We start from the raw sequence: 19,096 nt of genomic DNA, 5'->3' as shown, positions 1-19,096 counted from the left end.
CTCCGTAGCGTGGGAGCTGATGCAGTAGCCTTATTCCACTTGAACCCCAGTTGCCAAGCTTCACCCCGACTTTGTGTCCCGAGTCTGTGGCGCAGCAGGATACCAGGCGATGAACAATATGCATGTTGTTCATAAGCAAGACATGGTGATGACAGCAGGAAAGCTGGGCGATCTGCACCTTGCAGCCCCGAACTCATCTTGTGGACGTCGATTGGCTTGGGCAAAGCCACAGTTCGAGTGCTGCCTGGTGCTGTGCATCTGCAGCTTCCTCCCGTAATCGGGATTCGAGTACAAGAAACTCAGCGTCTGCGGGTGAGGTCAGTTGCGAGTGCCCGAGATGAGGCTTCTCTAGGACTCAAGGACTTCTGGAATGACACATTAAAATCTTGAGAGTTCGTCTCGTTGGCCAATGTAACCCTCCGATACCTCAATAGTTTAGCACATTTCCCGGTGGTACAAAGGGCAACACTGCGGTCAATCTGGAATCTGTCACTCAAGGCTCCTTCCATTGCCTGATGGGATGGTGGATGGCAGGGAGGTGGAAAGGTTTGGCTTCGCCTCCACAATTACTGCCTTACATGGGGGGACCAGATGCCCCTCGCTTCCCTCTACTCCGCATCTGGTATATACGAGTAGACAAGTAAACGGGACGACGATCGCTGGCTCGAAGGATGAAAATGACGGACCCGTGCATGGGCTGCCATCTGATTGTACAACGCCAGCCGAGGAAGCCTGCGAGACAAAGTCTCAGTGAGACGCGGGACGCGGGACGCCGTCACTCGATCCTATTGGGGGCCCTGAGGTCTCACTTCTTGCGCTACCTATGGTACGTGCCGTTTCGTGCTCGCATAACCATAATGACGGTGCCTTATATGACTGAGCAGCCTGGCTTCCGTTCACTTAATACCCAGGATAGGCCTGGCTCGCGACCGATTTCAGCCCTATACTGGCTACCCGTGATGCTACCTATGGTGGTATTGCTGATGAATGCCAATTAAGTTCATAATCTCTCAGAACAATTACATCGGCAGCGATATGTCTGATTTCGACACTCTCGGTCAAGCCGAGTCTCATACTGGTCATGATGTGGTGACAAAACAACAAGCTCGACACCGGCATATTAACGACCGGGCGGTAATCGAAAACCCTCTCTGTAAGCTCAATCTTCAAGCATTCTAGGCATTGGACAAAAAGGCTCCTTCACTTCCCAAGACCGTTCCTCTTGCTGAATCAAATCTCTCCGTCTAGCTCACTATACCGACGAACAGCTAGAGGCAGATGTCACGTTATTCGCGGAGAGGTATCTGAATGTCGACAAGGGAGCTTTGATACGAGCTGCGCGTGTGGCAAAGGATATCAAGCTATACGACGAAGTTGCGAGAAACCCAAGCGATGCGGCAGGAAAGGAGCTTCCGGTCCAGCTGACGACAGAGGAGAAGCGGGCACTTGTTCGGGAACGCGATGTCCCGTTCAGCGAAAAGGGGATGTGGACCATCATCATCACAGTGTCCCTCGCAGCATTCTTGCAAGGTAGGCAAACCACCTTCTTGTCCTTGGCTCAATATCGGTTCTCGGGCTCACCAAGCTGCCCAGGCCATGTGCAAGCGTCATTCAACGGCTCATCTCTGTATGACACGGAATTCGGGCTGAACACGACGGCCAAGAAAGACGACAACAGTGCGACGGGGAGCCATGCTGAGTTAGGAATCGATGACTGGAAGCTGGGAGCGGCGAATGCGTCTCCTTTCTTGTTTGCTGCGGTGCTGGGCTGCCCTCTTGCGCTGCCGGTGAACCATTACCTAGGCCGTAAAGGGGGTATGGTAGTGGCTGCTTTTCTTATCCTGGTCAGCTCTATCGCTTCGGCTTTCGCGACGAACTGGGTACATCTTTTTGGTATTCGGCTGGTGAATGGTATAGGTTAGTGTACACACCTCCCTTTTTCAAAGATATCACGATGCTAACGATGGGATCAGGTATGGGACTCAAGGCCGTCAGTACACCAATCCTAGCCAGTGAGACCGCGGTCGGTTTCTGGCGTGGCACCTCCATTCTCGCATGGCAGCTCTGGGTAGCCGCGGGCCTGATGGTTGGCTTCGCCTTCAACCTGATATTCGACACAGCGGGCAACAAGCGGCTGACCTTCCAACTCATGGTGGGCGCGCCCATGGTCCCCGCCCTCGCGCTGCTCGTCCTGGTCATCTGTTTCTGCGAAGAGAGCCCGCGCTACCTGATGCGCGTGTCGAGTCCGCGGTACGACCCGCAGCGGGCCTACGAGATTCTCAAGAAGCTGAGGAACACTGAGCTGCAGGCTCTCCGGGACATTTACCTCGTGCACAAATCCATTGAGCAGGAGGAAGTGCCGGGCGGGGTCGCGAATCTCAAGTACATTCCGGGATTTGTGTCGACCGTGGTGGGATTTCTGCGGCAGTGGAGGCAGCTGTTTCTTGAGAGGCGGTTGAGGAACGCGTTGATCAGTAGCTCGACTGTGGCGCTTGCCCAGCAACTGTGTGGTAAGATGCGAACTCTCTCAAGTGTGATCAGACCTAGATAAGAGCCGCGCTGACTTGACGAAACAGGGATCAACGTGCTGGCCTTCTACTCAGGCACGCTCTTCAGCCGCGCCGGTGCGGAGAAGCGGGATGCCATGTTCTTCAGTCTAGGCTATGGAGCCGTCAACTTCATCTTTGGGCTACCCGCCATCCGAACGATCGATACGTTGGGCAGACGGAAATGGCTGATATTGACTCTACCCGTGATGGCACTCTTCATGCTCCTCGCGGGCGTCTCCTTCAACATCCACAACCTGAATGCCAAGGTCCCGGTGGTGGCGCTATTCATACTGCTGTTCGCGGCCGCGTACTCACCCGGGCTGGGACCCATCCCGTTTACTTACGCGTCAGAGAGCTTCCCGCTGTCGCACCGCGAAGCCGGGGCCGCGGTCGCCATCGCGGTGAACCTAGGCTTCGCCGGTCTGCTCTCCGTCTTCTTTCCGCGTATCAATTCCGGGCTAGGTGACGGCGGCTCGCTGTACCTCTTTGCGGGGCTGAATGTCTTGGCTCTGATCATGGTGTTCCTGCTGCTGGAGGAGACCAAGAGGCGTAGTTTGGAAGACTTGGACCTCGTGTTTGCTGTGTCGAAGCGACAATTTGTCAAACACCAAGCCGTCGAGTACTTGCCGTGGTTTTTTAGACGCTATGTCCTGCGGAAGCACGAGTACAAGCCAAGTCTATATATCGATCTGATATGGGGGTCTGGAGGCGACGAAGAGGAGCGAACGCGGGTGAGGGATGTGGGACGGATGGACGGGAGGAGAGATAGTTCCGAGTCGGACAGGGACAGCACTCACGCGTAGATAGGATGAGGACTGGGTTTGTGTGAATGGAGGATGAATTTTGGTTATTGCAACAGCTTTGTGGCTGAGTTTACGAAAGCGAGACAGCGAAGTGGTAGTTTTCTTATTAGTCCATTGGCGCGAAACTGGCCCGCAAATCCGGGTCGGCTTTACGCGTATACGAGTCAAGGATTGTTGGAATCGTTTGGTGGCAATGATACTTGGCTTTGGGACAATGATAGGACTGTCAGAATCGCTTAAGCTTAGGACGAATTATTACAAAAGATGGATTTGAAAAAGTCGTTGGAGGCGTGGTGCATCTACCTTAGGATTCGTTGTTCCAAGGTACCAAAAGATACCTTCAGGCAGGTAAGTGTGTGTCCGTGTAGCTAGGTCAGAGCTGCTCGGGGAAGTAGCTGGAGCATACTCCGGAGCCAGCGGGCCGGCTAGACCCACCTACATCCCGTCAAACCCCCGATCATTTGGCGGCGTCAGCCCGGAGTTCAAGCGAGAACCGACGCCGCGGCCCCTCCACCTGACCCCGCTAGAATCCCTTGGGAAGGGCTCCCATTGGCTCCGGTGGTCATAGGTGGAACACGAAAACGAGCGAGGGTGGCAGGTGCAGTCACGCAGACGCTTCTTCCTACCTCGCGCTGCATTGTCCGAGACTCTGCAGGGCGTTTGGACGAGGGCTGCGGCGCTGCGCTATGGCGGGCGTGACAATTGTGTCTTTCTTTAAAAGTCCAGGATGGTCTACTTCCCATACCTAGTTGTTGAGCCAAGCTTTTTTTTTTTCTTTCTTTCTCTCTCTTCTCTTCTTTGACTTACTTTACCTTGGGTTGCTTGCTTTGTTCTTTCAACTCAACCCGTAGCCACGGAAACAAAACAGTTCCATTGTTCAAGGTCAAAGTAATTAACTGCTCGGCAGGGGGGAAGACCATTTGTACTCGCTTAAGGTAAAGGCCCCCGAAGGATTTAGCGCTTGGCGGTCGCTAAAGCCGTACGCTGGGCCCGATAAGGTACCTCCACCCGTCGACTGACATTGCGCATCCCGCTAATCAGGGCACCCCGTCAGGACGTCATCGAACCGTCCCAATTATTCCAATCTCGGACCTTTGGTGACCCGTTCAGTCCGCCGTCGTCGGTCGCTGCGTGTGTGTCCTGGTGCTCTCCTATCTCGAAACCCCAAAGTCGAACTTGTCTCTTCCCCCTCCAAGCTCCAGGACATCGTCATTGCATCTTGGCGGCATAGCGAACGAGAAGCACTGCCAGATCTCGACAACACAAGCCCTCGCCATGTCCACATTTCGATTGACTATCGAAGACGGCCAGTTCCGCGACGGCTACGGTAGACAAGTTGTGCTTCGAGGCCTCAACGTCGCCGCCGACGCCAAGCTCCCCAGCGAGCCCGATCAACCCTCGCACATTGGCGACGAATTCTTTGATGGCGACAATGTCAAGTTTCACAACCGCCCTTTTCCCAAGGACGAGGCTCACGTTCATTTCTCGAGGATAAAGCGCTACGGATACAACACCATCCGTTACGTCTTTACCTGGGAGGCCATCGAAGCCGCTGGCCCAGGACGTTACGATGAAGAATGGATCCAGCACACGATTGAGATTCTGAGGATAGCCAAAGAGTATGGGTTCTACATCTTCATGGACCCTCACCAGGACGTGGTATGTCTGACTGTTCCCTCCCCCATCATGTGGTTCCTAAGGCTAACAAATCAATCCTACAGTGGTCGAGGTACTGCGGCGGTTCTGGCGCCCCAATGTGGACAATCTACGCCTGCGGCCTCAACCCGCAGAGCTTCTCCGCCACCGAGGCCGCGATCGTGCACAACACATACCCGAAGCCCGAAGAGTTCCCCAAGATGATCTGGTCGACAAACTACTGGCGTCTCGCCGCCGCGACGATCTTCACCATGTACTTTGGTGGCAGGGATTTTGCCCCAAAGTGCATCATCAACGGCATCAACATCCAGGACTTTTTGCAGGGCCACTTCGTCGCCGCCTGCGCGCACCTCGCGAAGCGCATACACGAGGCCGGCGACCTTGAGAACGAGGTCGTCATCGGGTGGGAGAGCATGAACGAACCGGGCTGCGGTCTGGTCGGCTACCAGGATATCGCCGTCATCCCCAACGCGCAGAAGCTGAAGAAGGGCTCGTGCCCGACGATCTGGCAGACGCTCCTCACAGGATCTGGCCGCGCCTGCGAGGTGGAAACGTGGGACATGGGTGGCATGGGCCCGTACAAGGTCGGTCGTTCACTGATTGACCCCCACGGCGAGATGGCTTGGCTACCCGCCGACTACGACGACTCGAGATACGGCTGGAAGCGAGACGAGGGTTGGAAGCTTGGGGAGTGCATTTGGGCCCAGCACGGTATCTGGGACACGAAGACGGATACTCTGGTCAAGAAGGACTACTTCTCCAAGAACCCTAGGACCGGGAAGACGATCGACCACCCAGAGTTTACGAATACGTATTTCATGGACTCGTACCGGTTATACAGAGACGCTATCCGCCCCATTCACAAGAACTGCATTATGCTGATGCAATACCCGACACTCGAGTTACCACCTCAAATCAAGGGCACCGCCGACGACGATCCGATGATGGCCTTTTCACCGCATTGGTACGATGGTATCACTCTTATGACGAAACGATGGAATAGAGTGTGGAACGTGGACGTTGTAGGCGTGTTGCGTGGGCGGTACTGGCACGAGGCGCTTTCTGTCAAGGTCGGTGAGACTGCTATTCGAAACTGCTTCAAAGACCAGCTTGCGTCATTGCGGCAAGAAGGTCTGGATAGAATGGGCAATCACCCATGCGTTATGACGGAATTCGGTATCCCATACGATATGGGCAACAAGAAGGCGTATAAGACGGGGGATTACTCGGATCAGTCAGCTGCCTTGGATGCCAACTACTTTGGTGCCGAAGGCTCAGGTATGGAGGGCCACTGTTTGTGGGTTTACGTTGCAAAGGTAAGCAGCCTCTCTCACGCGCGATGTCACCCCTGCTAATATACGTCAAAGAACACTCACGAGCACGGTGATCTTTGGAACGGCGAGGATCTGTCAGTCTTCTCACTAGACGACAAGACACTACCCATGTCGCCTCTCCCCCGCAGCCCATCACCCAACCCGTCGTCAGACCTCAAGCGCAACTCCATGAGCAGAGACGTCCCGGACGAATCGACCGTCACGCCGGAAAACCTGCAAGGCACAATCACGAACCCCTCGATATCATCCGCCCCCTCCAAGGACCCAGAGCTGACCAACGCGCCGGGCCTCCGCGCTGCCGAGGCCTTTGTGCGGCCGACCCCCGTCGTCGTGGCGGGTGACGTGTTGGAGTACGGCTTCGACCTGCGCAGCTGCACCTTTACGCTCAAGCTCAAGGCCGCCGCGCCTCCATCCGAGACCGCGCCGACGGTGGTGTTCTTGCCCGAGTTCCACTACCCGCAGGACAACTGCACGGTCGAGGTGTCGTCGGGCAAGTGGGCGATCAGTATGGATGATGACGAGGGCCCGCTGCTGCAGAAGCTCAAGTGGTGGCACGCGGACGGCGAACAGACGCTCAAGGTTACGGGCTTGGTGAGGCAGCATAACATCGTCGAAGGGTCCGAGGAGGACATGGGGTACCTGGAGCAGTGCCAGCAGAACTACGCTAGGTGCAGTGTGATGTAAGAAGTGTGTTATGGTCAGGATTGGGATAGGAAGAGTTGCCAGGCGAGGTTATCCAGAGATACGAACAGGGTCCGCCACACGGCCCGCCCACGATGTGATGGTCAAGAGGTGGTTATTGCAGGCATTATTTTTTCTTTCATTTAGAGCAATGAAGAGGGCGAAGGATTTTGGCGGCTTTCAAGGCACACCTCTGGCTATCAGGGAGTTAATGGGGAGCATACTTTTTTTTTTACTCATGATGACCTCCCGTAATTGTTCGCGATGTTTGAACGTCATGTTGAGTGGAGCGTGTCCCCAATCGCCTCTTAATCATTTCATACCTAGCAAGCACTTAAGACAAACCGAGAGACCCTGCAAATCCATCCGATGTTTCAACATCACCTTAGTAAGATTAGGTACATTAGGCTTCGATGACACGCACGTCGATGACGGGCTAAGTTTTGCGCTTAGCTGACTTGACTAAGGTACCTACCCGGCCCTCATTAGTAGTAGTCCTGCTACAACGGTTATTCGGATAAGGACAGTAGAATGGCGATTTGTTTCCCCCTTCTGCATTTAAACTCTTCTCGAAGTCGGCAGTACCGGGTAATTTCGTCTCATGCTCCTCTGTTGCAGCCTTAACGTGCGTCCTAGTTCATACACTCACGGTCGTCAGAATGAAAACGCCGAGCCGGGCTGGATGTGGCCCACTAACGGACCGGATAAGCGGCCGCCACTGACCGCCCGGGCTCCGCCGTGGCTTTCAAGCCGGAACTTGGCCTGCACATTGCGAACCTCGAAGCAAATTAAGGCATTCCATTAGAAGGAATCAGTTGCAGAAGATGGTAAGCCTGTCATGCGGCTGGCTATGGGCCCCAAGATGTCAAATCTCAACTGGCTTGGGGTCGGCCACGCCATGATTCTTCTGTGACGGCAACTGGCAATGGTCGAAGTGACAACTTCGTCACCGCTACTATCATTATCCGTGGTCCCAATGTTCATCTTAGGTATGCCGTGCAAACTCTACTTATCAACCTCCCACTTGTGCATGCAATTTTGCGCACGTGGATTCACTTTCGCTTTTGGACTGGGTGTTTTCTGGCTCTTCGAGGACTTACAACGTACGGCAGGCAGTATGTACAACCACCGGCAAACAATTGGCGCGAAACAACTTTAAACAATGTTTGCGGGCGTAGTCAGAAGCGACATCGGTGAGGGCTTCCCCAATGAGGCAATCATCACCCGACTTCGGGTATTTGGTGTCAGCTAGTGTAAGCTACAGCGAATCTTTGCGAGGAAAGACTATCAGGAGAGAGTAGGTTATTGTTAGTAAGCTGGGGTATATTAGAGCGCAGTATCCGTGAACCCCGCTGAATGCTGGTCGCCCAGGTACACTCGTCATCCAGCCAACACTAGAACAGCCCTTTCTGCAGGAGCAAAGCACCGCAAAATGACCTTGAGCGTTGGAGAACAGCCTCTTGTGCTTGGAGACAATGACAAGTCCTCGCCATGGTATAGCACATCCATCAGAATCGAGGTTCTCAGAAATGCGAGAGAAATTTTGGAGGAATACGCGCGGGTTCCTCCGGAAACCGTAGAAACCCACATACTGACGCTGGTACGTTCGCCTTTCAGAAACTTTCTGCTAAGAGTAGCCTTGCTGAATGGTTTGGCACGAAGCGCGACAAAATTTGGGATGTCTTCCCGTACCCATGCGTTGGTCGCTTCTCATTCTTGGACTTTTACCTGCACCGCATGCCTCTGTATAGTTCTCTTGTTGATCGACTCAAAAGTCCCGACGCGAAGCATCTGGACGTTGCTTGCTGTATAGGTCAGGATATACGGAAGTTGGTTTACGATGGTGTTCCTTCACAGAACATCGTGGGCTTGGAGATTGAGAAAGGGTTCGTCGACGCGGGCTACGAGCTGTTCCGGGATAAGCAATCACTCCAATCCGAATTCATCGTAGCAGACATCCTGGACGATGAGGACGGTACTCTCGAAGATATGGTGCACCAATTCGATTCGGCCCACCTGGGAATGTGTTTACATCTTTGGAATCGAGACGACCAGACAAAGGCATTGCTCAGAGTCATTCGACTGCTGAAGGCGGCACCTGGCGTAGCTATTTTGGGACATACCATAGGGCATACCGATGGTATCGAAGTGTCTCTTGGCATGAATGGAAAGCCTAGTCTGCGGCATAACGTGCAGACATGGGGGGCACTATGGGCCGACTTATCCGAGGCGACTGGGTCGTGCTGGAAGGTCGAAGCGGAGATGTACGATGATGATTCCATGAGAGACCGACTTGGCGTCGCAAAGCCATCTTGGTGGGACTCGCAATGGCGCTTACTTGCCTTTGAGGTAACGCGGAAGTCTTGAGGTATGTAAGAACACAGCAAAAGTAATGTTGCCTCGGCATCATGAGGTCCATTCATGACCTCCGGTTTCTCTCCAGATTAACACTTTCTAAAATCTAAAGAAAAAGTAGATGAAGACGTCGAACGAGTACGCTGAAGACATCTTCCACACCGACAGGCACTCCATCTGGGTCAACGTAGATGTACGCTCCCGTTACATGGAACATTGTAACCATTTCCTTGACATCTTCGGGCACTTCGAGCGTGTGAATGTCTCCCGGGGGCTCATACGCGTAGCCTCCTTCGGTGGCCCACCATGGGTGCTCAAGGTAGTGCCATCTACCTTTCAAGATTGTTGCGTGGACAGCGCCGGCGTGGCGATGGCGAGAGAGAATACCGGAGCGGCGGACGCGGAGGATGTTGACGAAGTAGCCCCCAGAGACGGAGAAAAGGAGCGGACGGAACCAAACGCCCGGGGCCTGCGGGACCCAGAGGCGTTCGTCACACTCGATATCAAAGATGCCGGGAATGACAAGATCGTCGGGGACTGCTGGAAGACGGGGCCCTCAATAAGGCACAGCGGCTTGATCGAGGCGATCATCTGCTCGAGGTTCTGCAGCAGTTTGTGTCGTGGTTTCCATGACCAGTGTCTTGGACATCCCGGGTAGAACTCTGATTTCGAAGGAGTTGACTCAATGAAGTAGAGATTGAAACGAAACAAGTCTGATATGATGGCTTTCCTGTGTTGTCTGTCCGGCAGAGCTGCACAGCCTAGGTAGCATGCTAGACGCGTTGATAAGTATTTTCCGAACTGTGGGGAGATCGTTCTGCTTGAAAGAAAACTGGTCACGTCGTATTGTATGATAAGCTGAGCTGTAGCGACTCGATGTCCTTGGTATGCGTGGCGCTAACGGCGGTCGTTTTCTAACACGGCGTCAAGCGCGGCACATTCCAGTAGTGATATCTTTGATATTCCTCGGGGTTGTTTCGGTGAGGCGGAGAATATCCTTGTCTCATCAACGTGACCATGAGATACGCAGTACCGGCCGCAAGGCTGCCCTGCTAACGTGTATACCGACAGTATCCCAAATTTTCCGATGAGTGTGGTCGTATATGTCTACTTGAGGCAGATAACTTCCTTATGATGGGCGAGACTCAAAGGTGAAACAGAAGGATGTCGCGGTGAGAGGTTGATGTAGGGCTGGGCTGGATCTCCTGGATTCGTATAGCACACTTCTGTTGGATACTGTCTGGGGCAATTTGTGGACATTGACGGAACAATGGGCGCAGAGATGGTTGTAGGCGGTAGTAGTGACGGGTCAAGTCCTGCCATCGAAATAGACCGTCTCGATCGAATTATGCATGTTCATCATCGATGAGTTGGATGGTTGTGGATATTTGGTTTCAGTGGTGGGGGATGACGTCGGCCAGCTGGGCCGTTTGCCCGGTAATGAACGAACTGTTGCTGGGAATGGGGTATTAGTAGATGATGCTATAAGTATGTTTTCTATATGTGGTTGATTAGCGATATGGGGGTGTTTGGGCCTTGAGAGGGAGGGAGTAGCGATGCCTGGCGATTGCGTCGAAGAGTAGGTACATTATACGAGAAACCATATTCGGCGAGACATGGAAATTTCTAGAGCAGAACATCTTTTTCCAATTGTGAAGGTTGAGTGAAGCCCATGAGCTGAGAAGTTGCAGCTGCCTCTTAAGGTTGAGGCTGAAAATGCTCCGTGGCAAAGAAGCTCCTGCGGGACCGGGGGCGGGGACTAAGGCCGGTGGCCGGGTCTGGGGTAGACCACAATGCGGTACGGGTACTTCAAACGTCGCACGGTTGAAACCTGAAAGAACTTTGGGCCTTGATTTCTGATTCTCACTCAAAAGGACGGACGAGGACAGCAGAGGCTGAAAGTTGGAGGACGAGGAAGGCACAAGGGGAGCCGGAGACATTAAGATGGCGCTTGTCGGATTCTGGCGAATGAGACGTCGAGAGCGATGCGGGCGGTTGGCTGCATTTTGTGAGAATCGCGGCTCACCGGTTCGTCGGTCTGGCGGCGGGGAGGTTTGGAGGAGCGCTTGTGTGCCTTGCTGCTTTAAGAGGAGGGATTGGCACATTGGTTCTGTTGGTATTCACTGATGCTTTCGATACGCTTCCGATAATACCCAGTCATGTACCTCAATTTGTGCACGCCGATGAGCACTTATTCTCACGTGGTGGGCTGCATATGATAGTCGTGCATCTGAACCGCAAACCCCTTACCTTGCGACTTGCAAATGACTCTTCATCTCCATCGGTATCAAAACCGAGTGATGGTACCTCGTTCAATTTGACAATATCGAGCAAAGGGGGTCGAGTTGAAATGAATTGTTCGTGTTAGAGCGGCAGGCTAATAAGGTAGCGCGAGGTGGGCACCCGCTACCCTGACCCTCATGCAAACCTGGAAAGGCCCAAATGAAACAGACGGGGCCCTGCGTCGGGTCGCGGGTGGATTCATTGATCTGGGTCTAGCTGCTTTCTGGAGTAGGTGTGTCTTACTCTTGGATCTTGGGATGAGGCTGGAATTGGGTTTAGCTGACATTGGGATTTGGGGTTGGAACGGAGAATCCTGAAAGTACCGGTATCTCTACAATATTCGTACTCAAGGTACCTTACCTACCTCGAGATCTCTCCCAGCTGAGGAAGCCGATGTCATGGTTGCGAGGACGTACCTTTGGGATGAGGTGCTGTGTGCTCATGGAAGGAATCAACCGAGCAGGCAGGTCCTTTCCATTTTTTGGTTGCACTGCGCGCGCCTGGCTTCCATTGGCCTCTGCTGCCGAGAACAAGACGGCAACATCTTGGACTTGGACAAAACACCACGAACCCAGAAACACGACGACACATGAGCATTGTCTTTGATCGCACTCTATCTATACAAGCTGTTACCGACGACGATTCATACGGTATACCCCAAACGAGTCACTGACCATCATCGAGTCCTGACATCGTTCTACAAAGTACCCGTAATTGCGCCTTTGTACCTATCGCCTGCGCCGAAGCCCACACGGGATTCTTTACCGGCCAGAAACTCACGAGTCGCACTCTTCCATCCTACGACCAGCGCAAGAAGTCGTTGCCGTACGGATAGGCTGTACGAATAGCCCCTCGTCACACACTCACGGTGCCTTCATTGGCTCGGAGATCTGCACGGCACATCCGCCCCCCGCCAAAAGCTGCGTGTGCGTGGGATAACGCACGCCAGAGCCGAAGCCAACGTCCACTTCCCACGCCAGTTTCGACCAGTCTCATCCCATCTACGAATGCTCTGCCGCCACTCGCTGCAGTCTTAGAGATACCCTGCCAACACTAGCCCAAAGAGTTGGTGTAGACGCACCTCGTCGCGGCCCAGCCTCCAGCATTCACACGCATCCGCCATTCTCTAAGCGCGCTACAAAGTACTCAACTACCCAGGGTACGGAGTATAGGTACTGTCCTTTCTGTGGGCTTGTCTTCTGTTCTGTCTCTATCTGCCCGCCTTTGCACAACATACCAGTACCCTGCCAGCCAGCCTGCCACTACCTATCCACATCCGTAAGCTGAAAGACATTGAACGGCTGCTACCTTACATTCACATACCACCCACCCCTCTCTCCCGTCAAAAGTCCCCATTCGGTTCTCGTCTTCTTCTCTTCAACATTCCTACAACCTGACGAATTTCTCCAGAAATACCTAGCGCGCCCGAGAGAGTCAAACTCCAAGCAGCTGCTCGCCAAGACCACCAACACGATCTACGATAATTAGGCACAACGCCCTGGTGCCAATACAGCGACGGTCGCCGCCTTACCGCAACATGACTACGGTCTGAAGGCCCGCTCGCGCCCACCAGCCCACACCACCACCCCTGCCATGTGCCGCGTACCCATACCATCCATACCTGGCATACCATGAGCACCAGCTCGCGCCAACGCTCTGCGACCCGATCTGATACCCACGACCGAAATTCGAGCCCATTCCCATCTGTGCCTCGATCCAGAGACGAGATACACAATCTCGACGGCTTCGTCTTTAACGTCAACGACTTGCCCACCCATACCTCGACGACGACCTCAACAACACCAAAGATCCTGTCTCCAAACCTCAACGGTAACGGCGCTCTCTCGCCGTATCCTCAGCCGAGGAACTCCAACTTTCTTTCCGCCGGCGGTCTTCGCCCGAGGGCCTCGACTGCGAGCTCCGTTCCGACAACACCTCTACTCGGGCTCGATCCCGCGAGGCCAGCCACCAGAGCTGGCCCGCCTCCCCCGCCGACCATGTATCAAAACACCCAGCGACATGCCTCTTCGACCGACCCCTCGAGACCCTTCCAGGTCCCCCCTCCACCGCCGCCTATGTCGCCGCCCGTGCAAGGCCAGATGAGCAACATGATGTCGATACCTCCTCCGCCCCCGAGATTCCCTTCTGCTCCTGGCGCAACGGGAGGAAGTGGGATGATGCTTCCGCCGCCTCCAGGGCCACCGCCTGGAAGCGCAATGGCAGGCCAGGCACCATGGCACGGCGCCTTTGGGCGCATGTACGACGGTCGTGGCGGCTTCAATATGCCACCTCCCCCGCCAGGACAACACCAGGCCTACAATCCAAAGTTACACGCGCAGGTTGCGACGGGAACGACACTATCGATACCCCCGCCACCTCCACCGAACGAACATGTTATGTCGGCAACTTACATACCGCAAGGCGACACGTATGGCGAAGGCGTTGGAATACCTGGTCTAGGCGGCTTTGACGAAAATGCCACATTCTCGGCAACCTCTCAGAGCTCATGGCCTACCAACAGTCAGACCAGCGGCGATACGGCAATGACCACGCCGCAAGACGATGTGTCAGGAGGGAGGGACAGAATGTACGCTCAAGCAATGCACAGCCGTGGGATGTCAACGACCTCCAATGCTACGACGATCAGCACCTCCAGCATTCACCCAGAGCTGGCGGCGCAATGGCCGCTGGAAAAGGTGCTGTTGTGGCTGGCTACGAACCAATTCTCCAAGGACTGGCAGGAAACTTTCAAGGGGCTTAATCTGCATGGTGCTCACTTCCTTGAGCTCGGTAGTATGCACGGTGGTCGGGGTAACTTTGGCATGATGCACCAGCAAGTGTACCCAAGATTGGCTGTCGAGTGCACAAACAGCGGCACGGGCTGGGATCAGCCGCGGGAGCGAGAAGAAGGCAAAAGAATGCGACGTCTCATCAGAAGCATCGTGACCGGCCGGCCGGCTGACCCTTCCAAAGTCTCGTCGCATGGCCGAAAAGAGTCGGTGAACCACGGCAATAACTTACCTAGCGCTGGGACGGATATGGCAGAGTCTCCCAACGTGAGTATGATTACCCGTGTGGGTGAACACCCAAAGACTGATGGACGGCAGACGCCTATCAAAGCGCCGGGGCCTGGTTTTGGCGGCCGTCGATTTTCGCAAACGAGATCGACGACCATGCCAACTCTAAACAGCACCATGAGCTCAGATTCAAACCACAGAAACATCATGAAGCAGATTGATGGGGATGGGGTCCGCCGGCAAAGTCCAAATGCCAGCGAGTCCGGCGAGGGCACATTCCGTCCACCCCCCTTGCGGACCGACAGCCCGAACGGCAGTCCAAATCCTCAGAGCGCTTCGCTGTTCCCCTCCTCCGCTGGTAACATGTCAGCATCTCCTCATTCGACCAAGTTTGGACACAGGTCGAGGAATAGCACAGATTCTGTATCTTCCAACGCCGCTATCTACGGGTCAGGTATCCCACCTGAAGCTACTCAAATGCTGCGTAGTGGGATGAACATTGCAGACATCATTCAAGCCACTCGAAACGGCGAGCCTCGGCGGCTCGGGCAAGACGGAGGGCGTCCGTCGCCGCAGGATTCTACTGGCGATCGTTCAGCCGGCACTGAGCCTCCGTCCTCTGCTAAGGATTCTAAGAGTTTCCTCAGTCTCAGCTTCTTGTCGAGAAAGAACAAGCAAAAGAAAGAAGACGGCTTCCCAAGCCCCGACGACATGGAATCGCCGACATCTCCGGCTCTCAGCTTCAAGCCTCATTCTTTTGGCTCCCGCTTTGGAAACAACAGCGAAACCTCTTTGGACATTCGACCTGGATCCAGTTTTGATGTTCACGAAAAGGACTCGGCCAAGTCTAGACGTCCTGGCCCTAACAGAGTGTTTGCGCTGGCTACCTTGGACGGATACAATTATCGCATGTGCGACATCACCGAGGCCGAAACGGCCATGGACCTTCGTCTCGTCATTTGTAGCAATTTGGGTCTGATGGATGCCACGACATCTCAAATTTACCTCACCGAGCTTGGCAAATTCAACCATGAGACCGCTCTGGACGACCAGAAACTCCTAAATAATCGCAAGCATAGGGCCGACGCGACAGGGACCCTCAAGTTCTTCATCCGTCAAGGTGGAAATGCGCCTCAAGGCTCTGGCCACGCCAATGGCAATCCAACGCATACATCCCTTGACGAGGAGGCATACAACCGACTGAACGGGTTGTCGCGGACAAGATCCAGCTCTTCTCCCCCAACATCGAGGCAAAACACCATGACCGGCGAAAGGGTAGATGACAAGATGCTTGCTCAAGAAGCAAGCGAGTACCGTGCCGAGATGGAGCGTAAGCAGCGTGAGTACCTCGAAAAGAGACGCAAAGCTGCTGGTTCCGGCAACACGCCAGAGAGTGCTACTACGCCGTATGGTATTCACGGCAGGACCGTCGACTTCGACCAGCCACGCCAATCGCCTTACGAGGACAAGAAGCCGGAAGTGCTGTTCCCCGTGCGGAAGCCTCCTGCGCCGCCGAGTGACCCATCAGCTACCTTACTCAAAGCCAACTCATTGAGTCGGAAGACGGGGCATGCGATGCGGTCGTCTGCCGATGGAGCTCCTACGCCGCGACGGCCCTCGACTCTGTTCGAGGATATGGAGCTCCCCGGCCAGAACGGAGACCGTAAGAAGAAGACTTCGAGCCAGCCTGTCGCCGGAATTGGTGCAGCACTTGTGGGCATGGGCAGAGGCCTTGGGGCAGTTGGCGTTAACGCCAACCGAAGATCCAAGTCGCCCAACAGAGTGTCATCGCAACCAGCTTTAGGCAACGAATACTCAGACCGAGGTAAGGGAGCTATTTCATCTGTTGACTTTGCAAAGTCGTTTTCGGGCCGAGACAGCCCTCAATCAGCGTTGTCTGGCTCGCCCGGCACTCTGACCTGGAGTCGCGGGAACATGCCCTTCTTTGTGCCGGACTACTCTCCCGAGGGTACTCCGATCCCGCGGAGGCAATCTAAGAAAGGAATGGCAGCTAAAACAAACCAAACAGTACACAGAGTTGCCTCGCGCGAGATCAGCCCCAGCTCCATGAATCCCCCACCATTTCCCCAGAGTGCACCACCCCAGCCTCACCGTCGCAAGTCTCACGGGCCGGACTTTGACTTCCTGGAATCCGAAGTCAGCTTTGAGAAGCCTGCTCCGCCACCTGCTCCAGAGCGTGGCGATGATTCAGGGGATGACTCAGATGACGGCCTGTTTGCAATTCCCATCGCTGCTGCCAAGCCCAAGCCGACAAAGATCACTCGCATCTTTGACGGCGACGATTCGCCTGATGAATCTACTGACAAGCGGCCAAACTTGACGGTGAATACGTCTAGATCTAAGGGAAAGCAGCTTTCAGTGTCATTCACGTCTCCCAAGTCTTTGGGCAGTGCAAGCAACAGAACCCCCGAAGGCGAAGAAGATGACGCTCTCATGAGTGCCAGGAGCGGCAAGAGTTCACGCAGAACTCCAAACACGCCTCAATCGGAGTCCGAGGATAGCAAGCTGGGCAGGAGGAAGTCTTTTGTAGAGAAGGACGTCTGGGCCAACCGTCCGACCACCGACGCCCTTATTAATAACCTCGATGACTTCTTCCCCAACCTGGATCTTGATCAACCCGTACTGGAAGAAGGCGAGGCAGAGGCCAACCCACCGTCTCCCATCGCCGAGGGAGAGGAGAAGGAAGCCTCCAAACGTCCGGCGCCACCTCAGTCACCACCAAGTCTTCGTGCGGCCATTTCCAACAATCGATCATTTTACAATGACAACGATACGCTTGGATCGGATGAGTCTACTCTCAAGGCACTTGAGCGTCCTGCGTCGGTCGCGTCGGTGGCACAAAGGAGTGTTCGGCGCTCAGGCGGCCTAGGCCGGATGAAGTCCATTCGTGAGGTTGCCCGTGGCGCCCATGAGGCTAATAAGCGGTTCACCACGACGACAACTACACAACCTGGCCAGGCTACCCAGAACACATCAGTACTGATGAGGAGAAAGAGCACAAAGATGTTCAATGCCAATATTGTACAAATTCGGCCCGATCAGCGAGGCAGCATGGTCATGCCGCAGATTCCCCAGGACACCATCCCCAAACGCCAGACCACGTTCCGGTGGTTCAAGGGTCAGCTCATTGGTAAGGGTACATATGGCCGTGTCTACCTCGGTATGAATGCCACGACCGGAGAATTCTTGGCTGTCAAGGAAGTCGAGGTCAACCCCAAGGCTGCGCAGGGCGACAAGGCCAAGATGCGTGAGCTGGTGGCAGCTCTCGATCAGGAGATTGAGACAATGCAGCATCTTGACCATGTCAACATTGTGCAATACCTTGGATGCGAGCGTAAGGAGACCTCTATCAGTATTTTCCTCGAGTACATTTCTGGTGGCAGTATCGGATCTTGCCTGCGCAAGCACGGCAAGTTTGAGGAGTCTGTCGTCTCGTCACTCACTCGGCAGATGCTTTCTGGTCTTGCGTACCTTCACAGAGAGGGTATTTTGCATCGCGACCTCAAGGCGGACAACATCTTGCTAGATCTCGACGGAACTTGCAAGATTTCAGATTTCGGTATCTCGAAGAAGACGGACAACATTTACGGTAACGACAAGTCCAACTCGATGCAGGGCTCAGTTTTCTGGATGGCACCAGAGGTTATCCGCTCTGAAGGCAAGGGCTACAGCGCCAAGGTCGACATCTGGAGTTTGGGCTGCGTTGTCCTGGAGATGTTCGCTGGACGACGACCTTGGTCCAAAGAGGAAGCCGTCGGAGCCATCTACAAGATCGCCAATGGAGAGACGCCGCCTATCCCTGATGAAGTTCGGGAAACAATCAGTCCACTGGCCATCGCTTTCATGCTGGACTGTTTCACTGTGTAAGCATGATCCCACATGGTCATCAGCTCATTACTAACTTTCTACAGAAACCCGCTGGAGCGACCTACAGCAGATGTCCTGCTTTCGCAGCACCCGTTCTGCGAGCTGGACCCCAATTACAACTTTTTCGATACGGTGTTGTACTCCAAGATTCGCGGCAAAGACGTCTAGGGGAGAGAGGCCTTGGAGAGCTCACTGTGAGCTCTGTGAGAAAAGAAAGAAAATACGTGTGCAGCGGAGACCGCATCAAGGCGGTAGACTTTGGGTGGGATTCGTCGTGAAAACGCCTGTTTTGAGACGCTCGTTGATCGTTGCAGCGATGGCGCAAGGAGGGACGCATTCGGATCACTGGTTATGTCTCGCAAAGCGTGTACTTTTTTGGTGCTCGTCTGCTTCTTGGATATTTATTTAAGTAGAGTGCGCCTCTGCTGGGCGGCCTAAACTCCGCCTAGAACTCGGGGCTGGCGTAGTATATATCGAGGAGGCCAGTAATTACATGGAAAGGGCAGAAGAATTCCCTCAAAGCAACTCTC

The 19,096-nt window shown here is 54.3% G+C and overlaps 4 protein-coding genes across 4 annotated transcripts; 3 read left to right on the top strand and 1 right to left on the bottom strand.

Annotated features, from left to right (window-relative positions):
• Window positions 1-987: 987 nt before the first annotated feature.
• HER10_EVM0006040 (glycosyl hydrolase) lies at window positions 988-7,026 on the top strand (the record flags this gene model as incomplete). The annotated part of the gene is made up of 9 exons (XM_035475638.1): window positions 988-1,153; window positions 1,249-1,530; window positions 1,594-1,917; window positions 1,974-2,510; window positions 2,577-3,317; window positions 3,748-3,913; window positions 4,549-5,011; window positions 5,074-6,324; window positions 6,376-7,026. 9 exons carry the CDS (start codon window positions 988-990, stop codon window positions 7,024-7,026), a joined length of 4,581 nt encoding a protein of 1,526 aa, XP_035328052.1.
• Window positions 7,027-8,398: 1,372 nt separating this feature from the next.
• HER10_EVM0008077 (methyltransferase domain-containing protein) lies at window positions 8,399-11,280 on the top strand. Its single transcript, XM_035477612.1, has 2 exons — window positions 8,399-8,623; window positions 8,686-11,280. Exons 1-2 carry the CDS (start codon window positions 8,456-8,458, stop codon window positions 9,388-9,390), a joined length of 873 nt encoding a protein of 290 aa, XP_035328230.1. The 5' UTR covers window positions 8,399-8,455; the 3' UTR covers window positions 9,391-11,280.
• On the bottom strand, window positions 9,485-10,009 carry HER10_EVM0002115 (cupin 2 domain-containing protein; the record flags this gene model as incomplete). Its single annotated transcript, XM_035471841.1, has 2 exons — window positions 9,485-9,874; window positions 9,947-10,009. 2 exons carry the CDS (start codon window positions 10,007-10,009, stop codon window positions 9,485-9,487), a joined length of 453 nt encoding a protein of 150 aa, XP_035327663.1.
• A 2,012-nt stretch (window positions 11,281-13,292) lies between the features above and the next one.
• HER10_EVM0004660 (uncharacterized protein) lies at window positions 13,293-19,071 on the top strand (the record flags this gene model as incomplete). The annotated part of the gene is made up of 3 exons (XM_035474296.1): window positions 13,293-16,503; window positions 16,708-18,562; window positions 18,611-19,071. 3 exons carry the CDS (start codon window positions 13,293-13,295, stop codon window positions 18,732-18,734), a joined length of 5,190 nt encoding a protein of 1,729 aa, XP_035327920.1. The 3' UTR covers window positions 18,735-19,071.
• Between the last annotated feature and the right edge of the window lie 25 nt (window positions 19,072-19,096).

Source organism: Colletotrichum scovillei (assembly GCF_011075155.1).
Source record: "Colletotrichum scovillei strain TJNH1 chromosome Unknown Contig00010, whole genome shotgun sequence".
NCBI lineage: Eukaryota > Fungi > Ascomycota > Sordariomycetes > Glomerellales > Glomerellaceae > Colletotrichum > Colletotrichum scovillei.
Note: the sequence above shows the minus strand (reverse complement) of the source record. Positions and strands in the feature narration are given on the sequence as shown.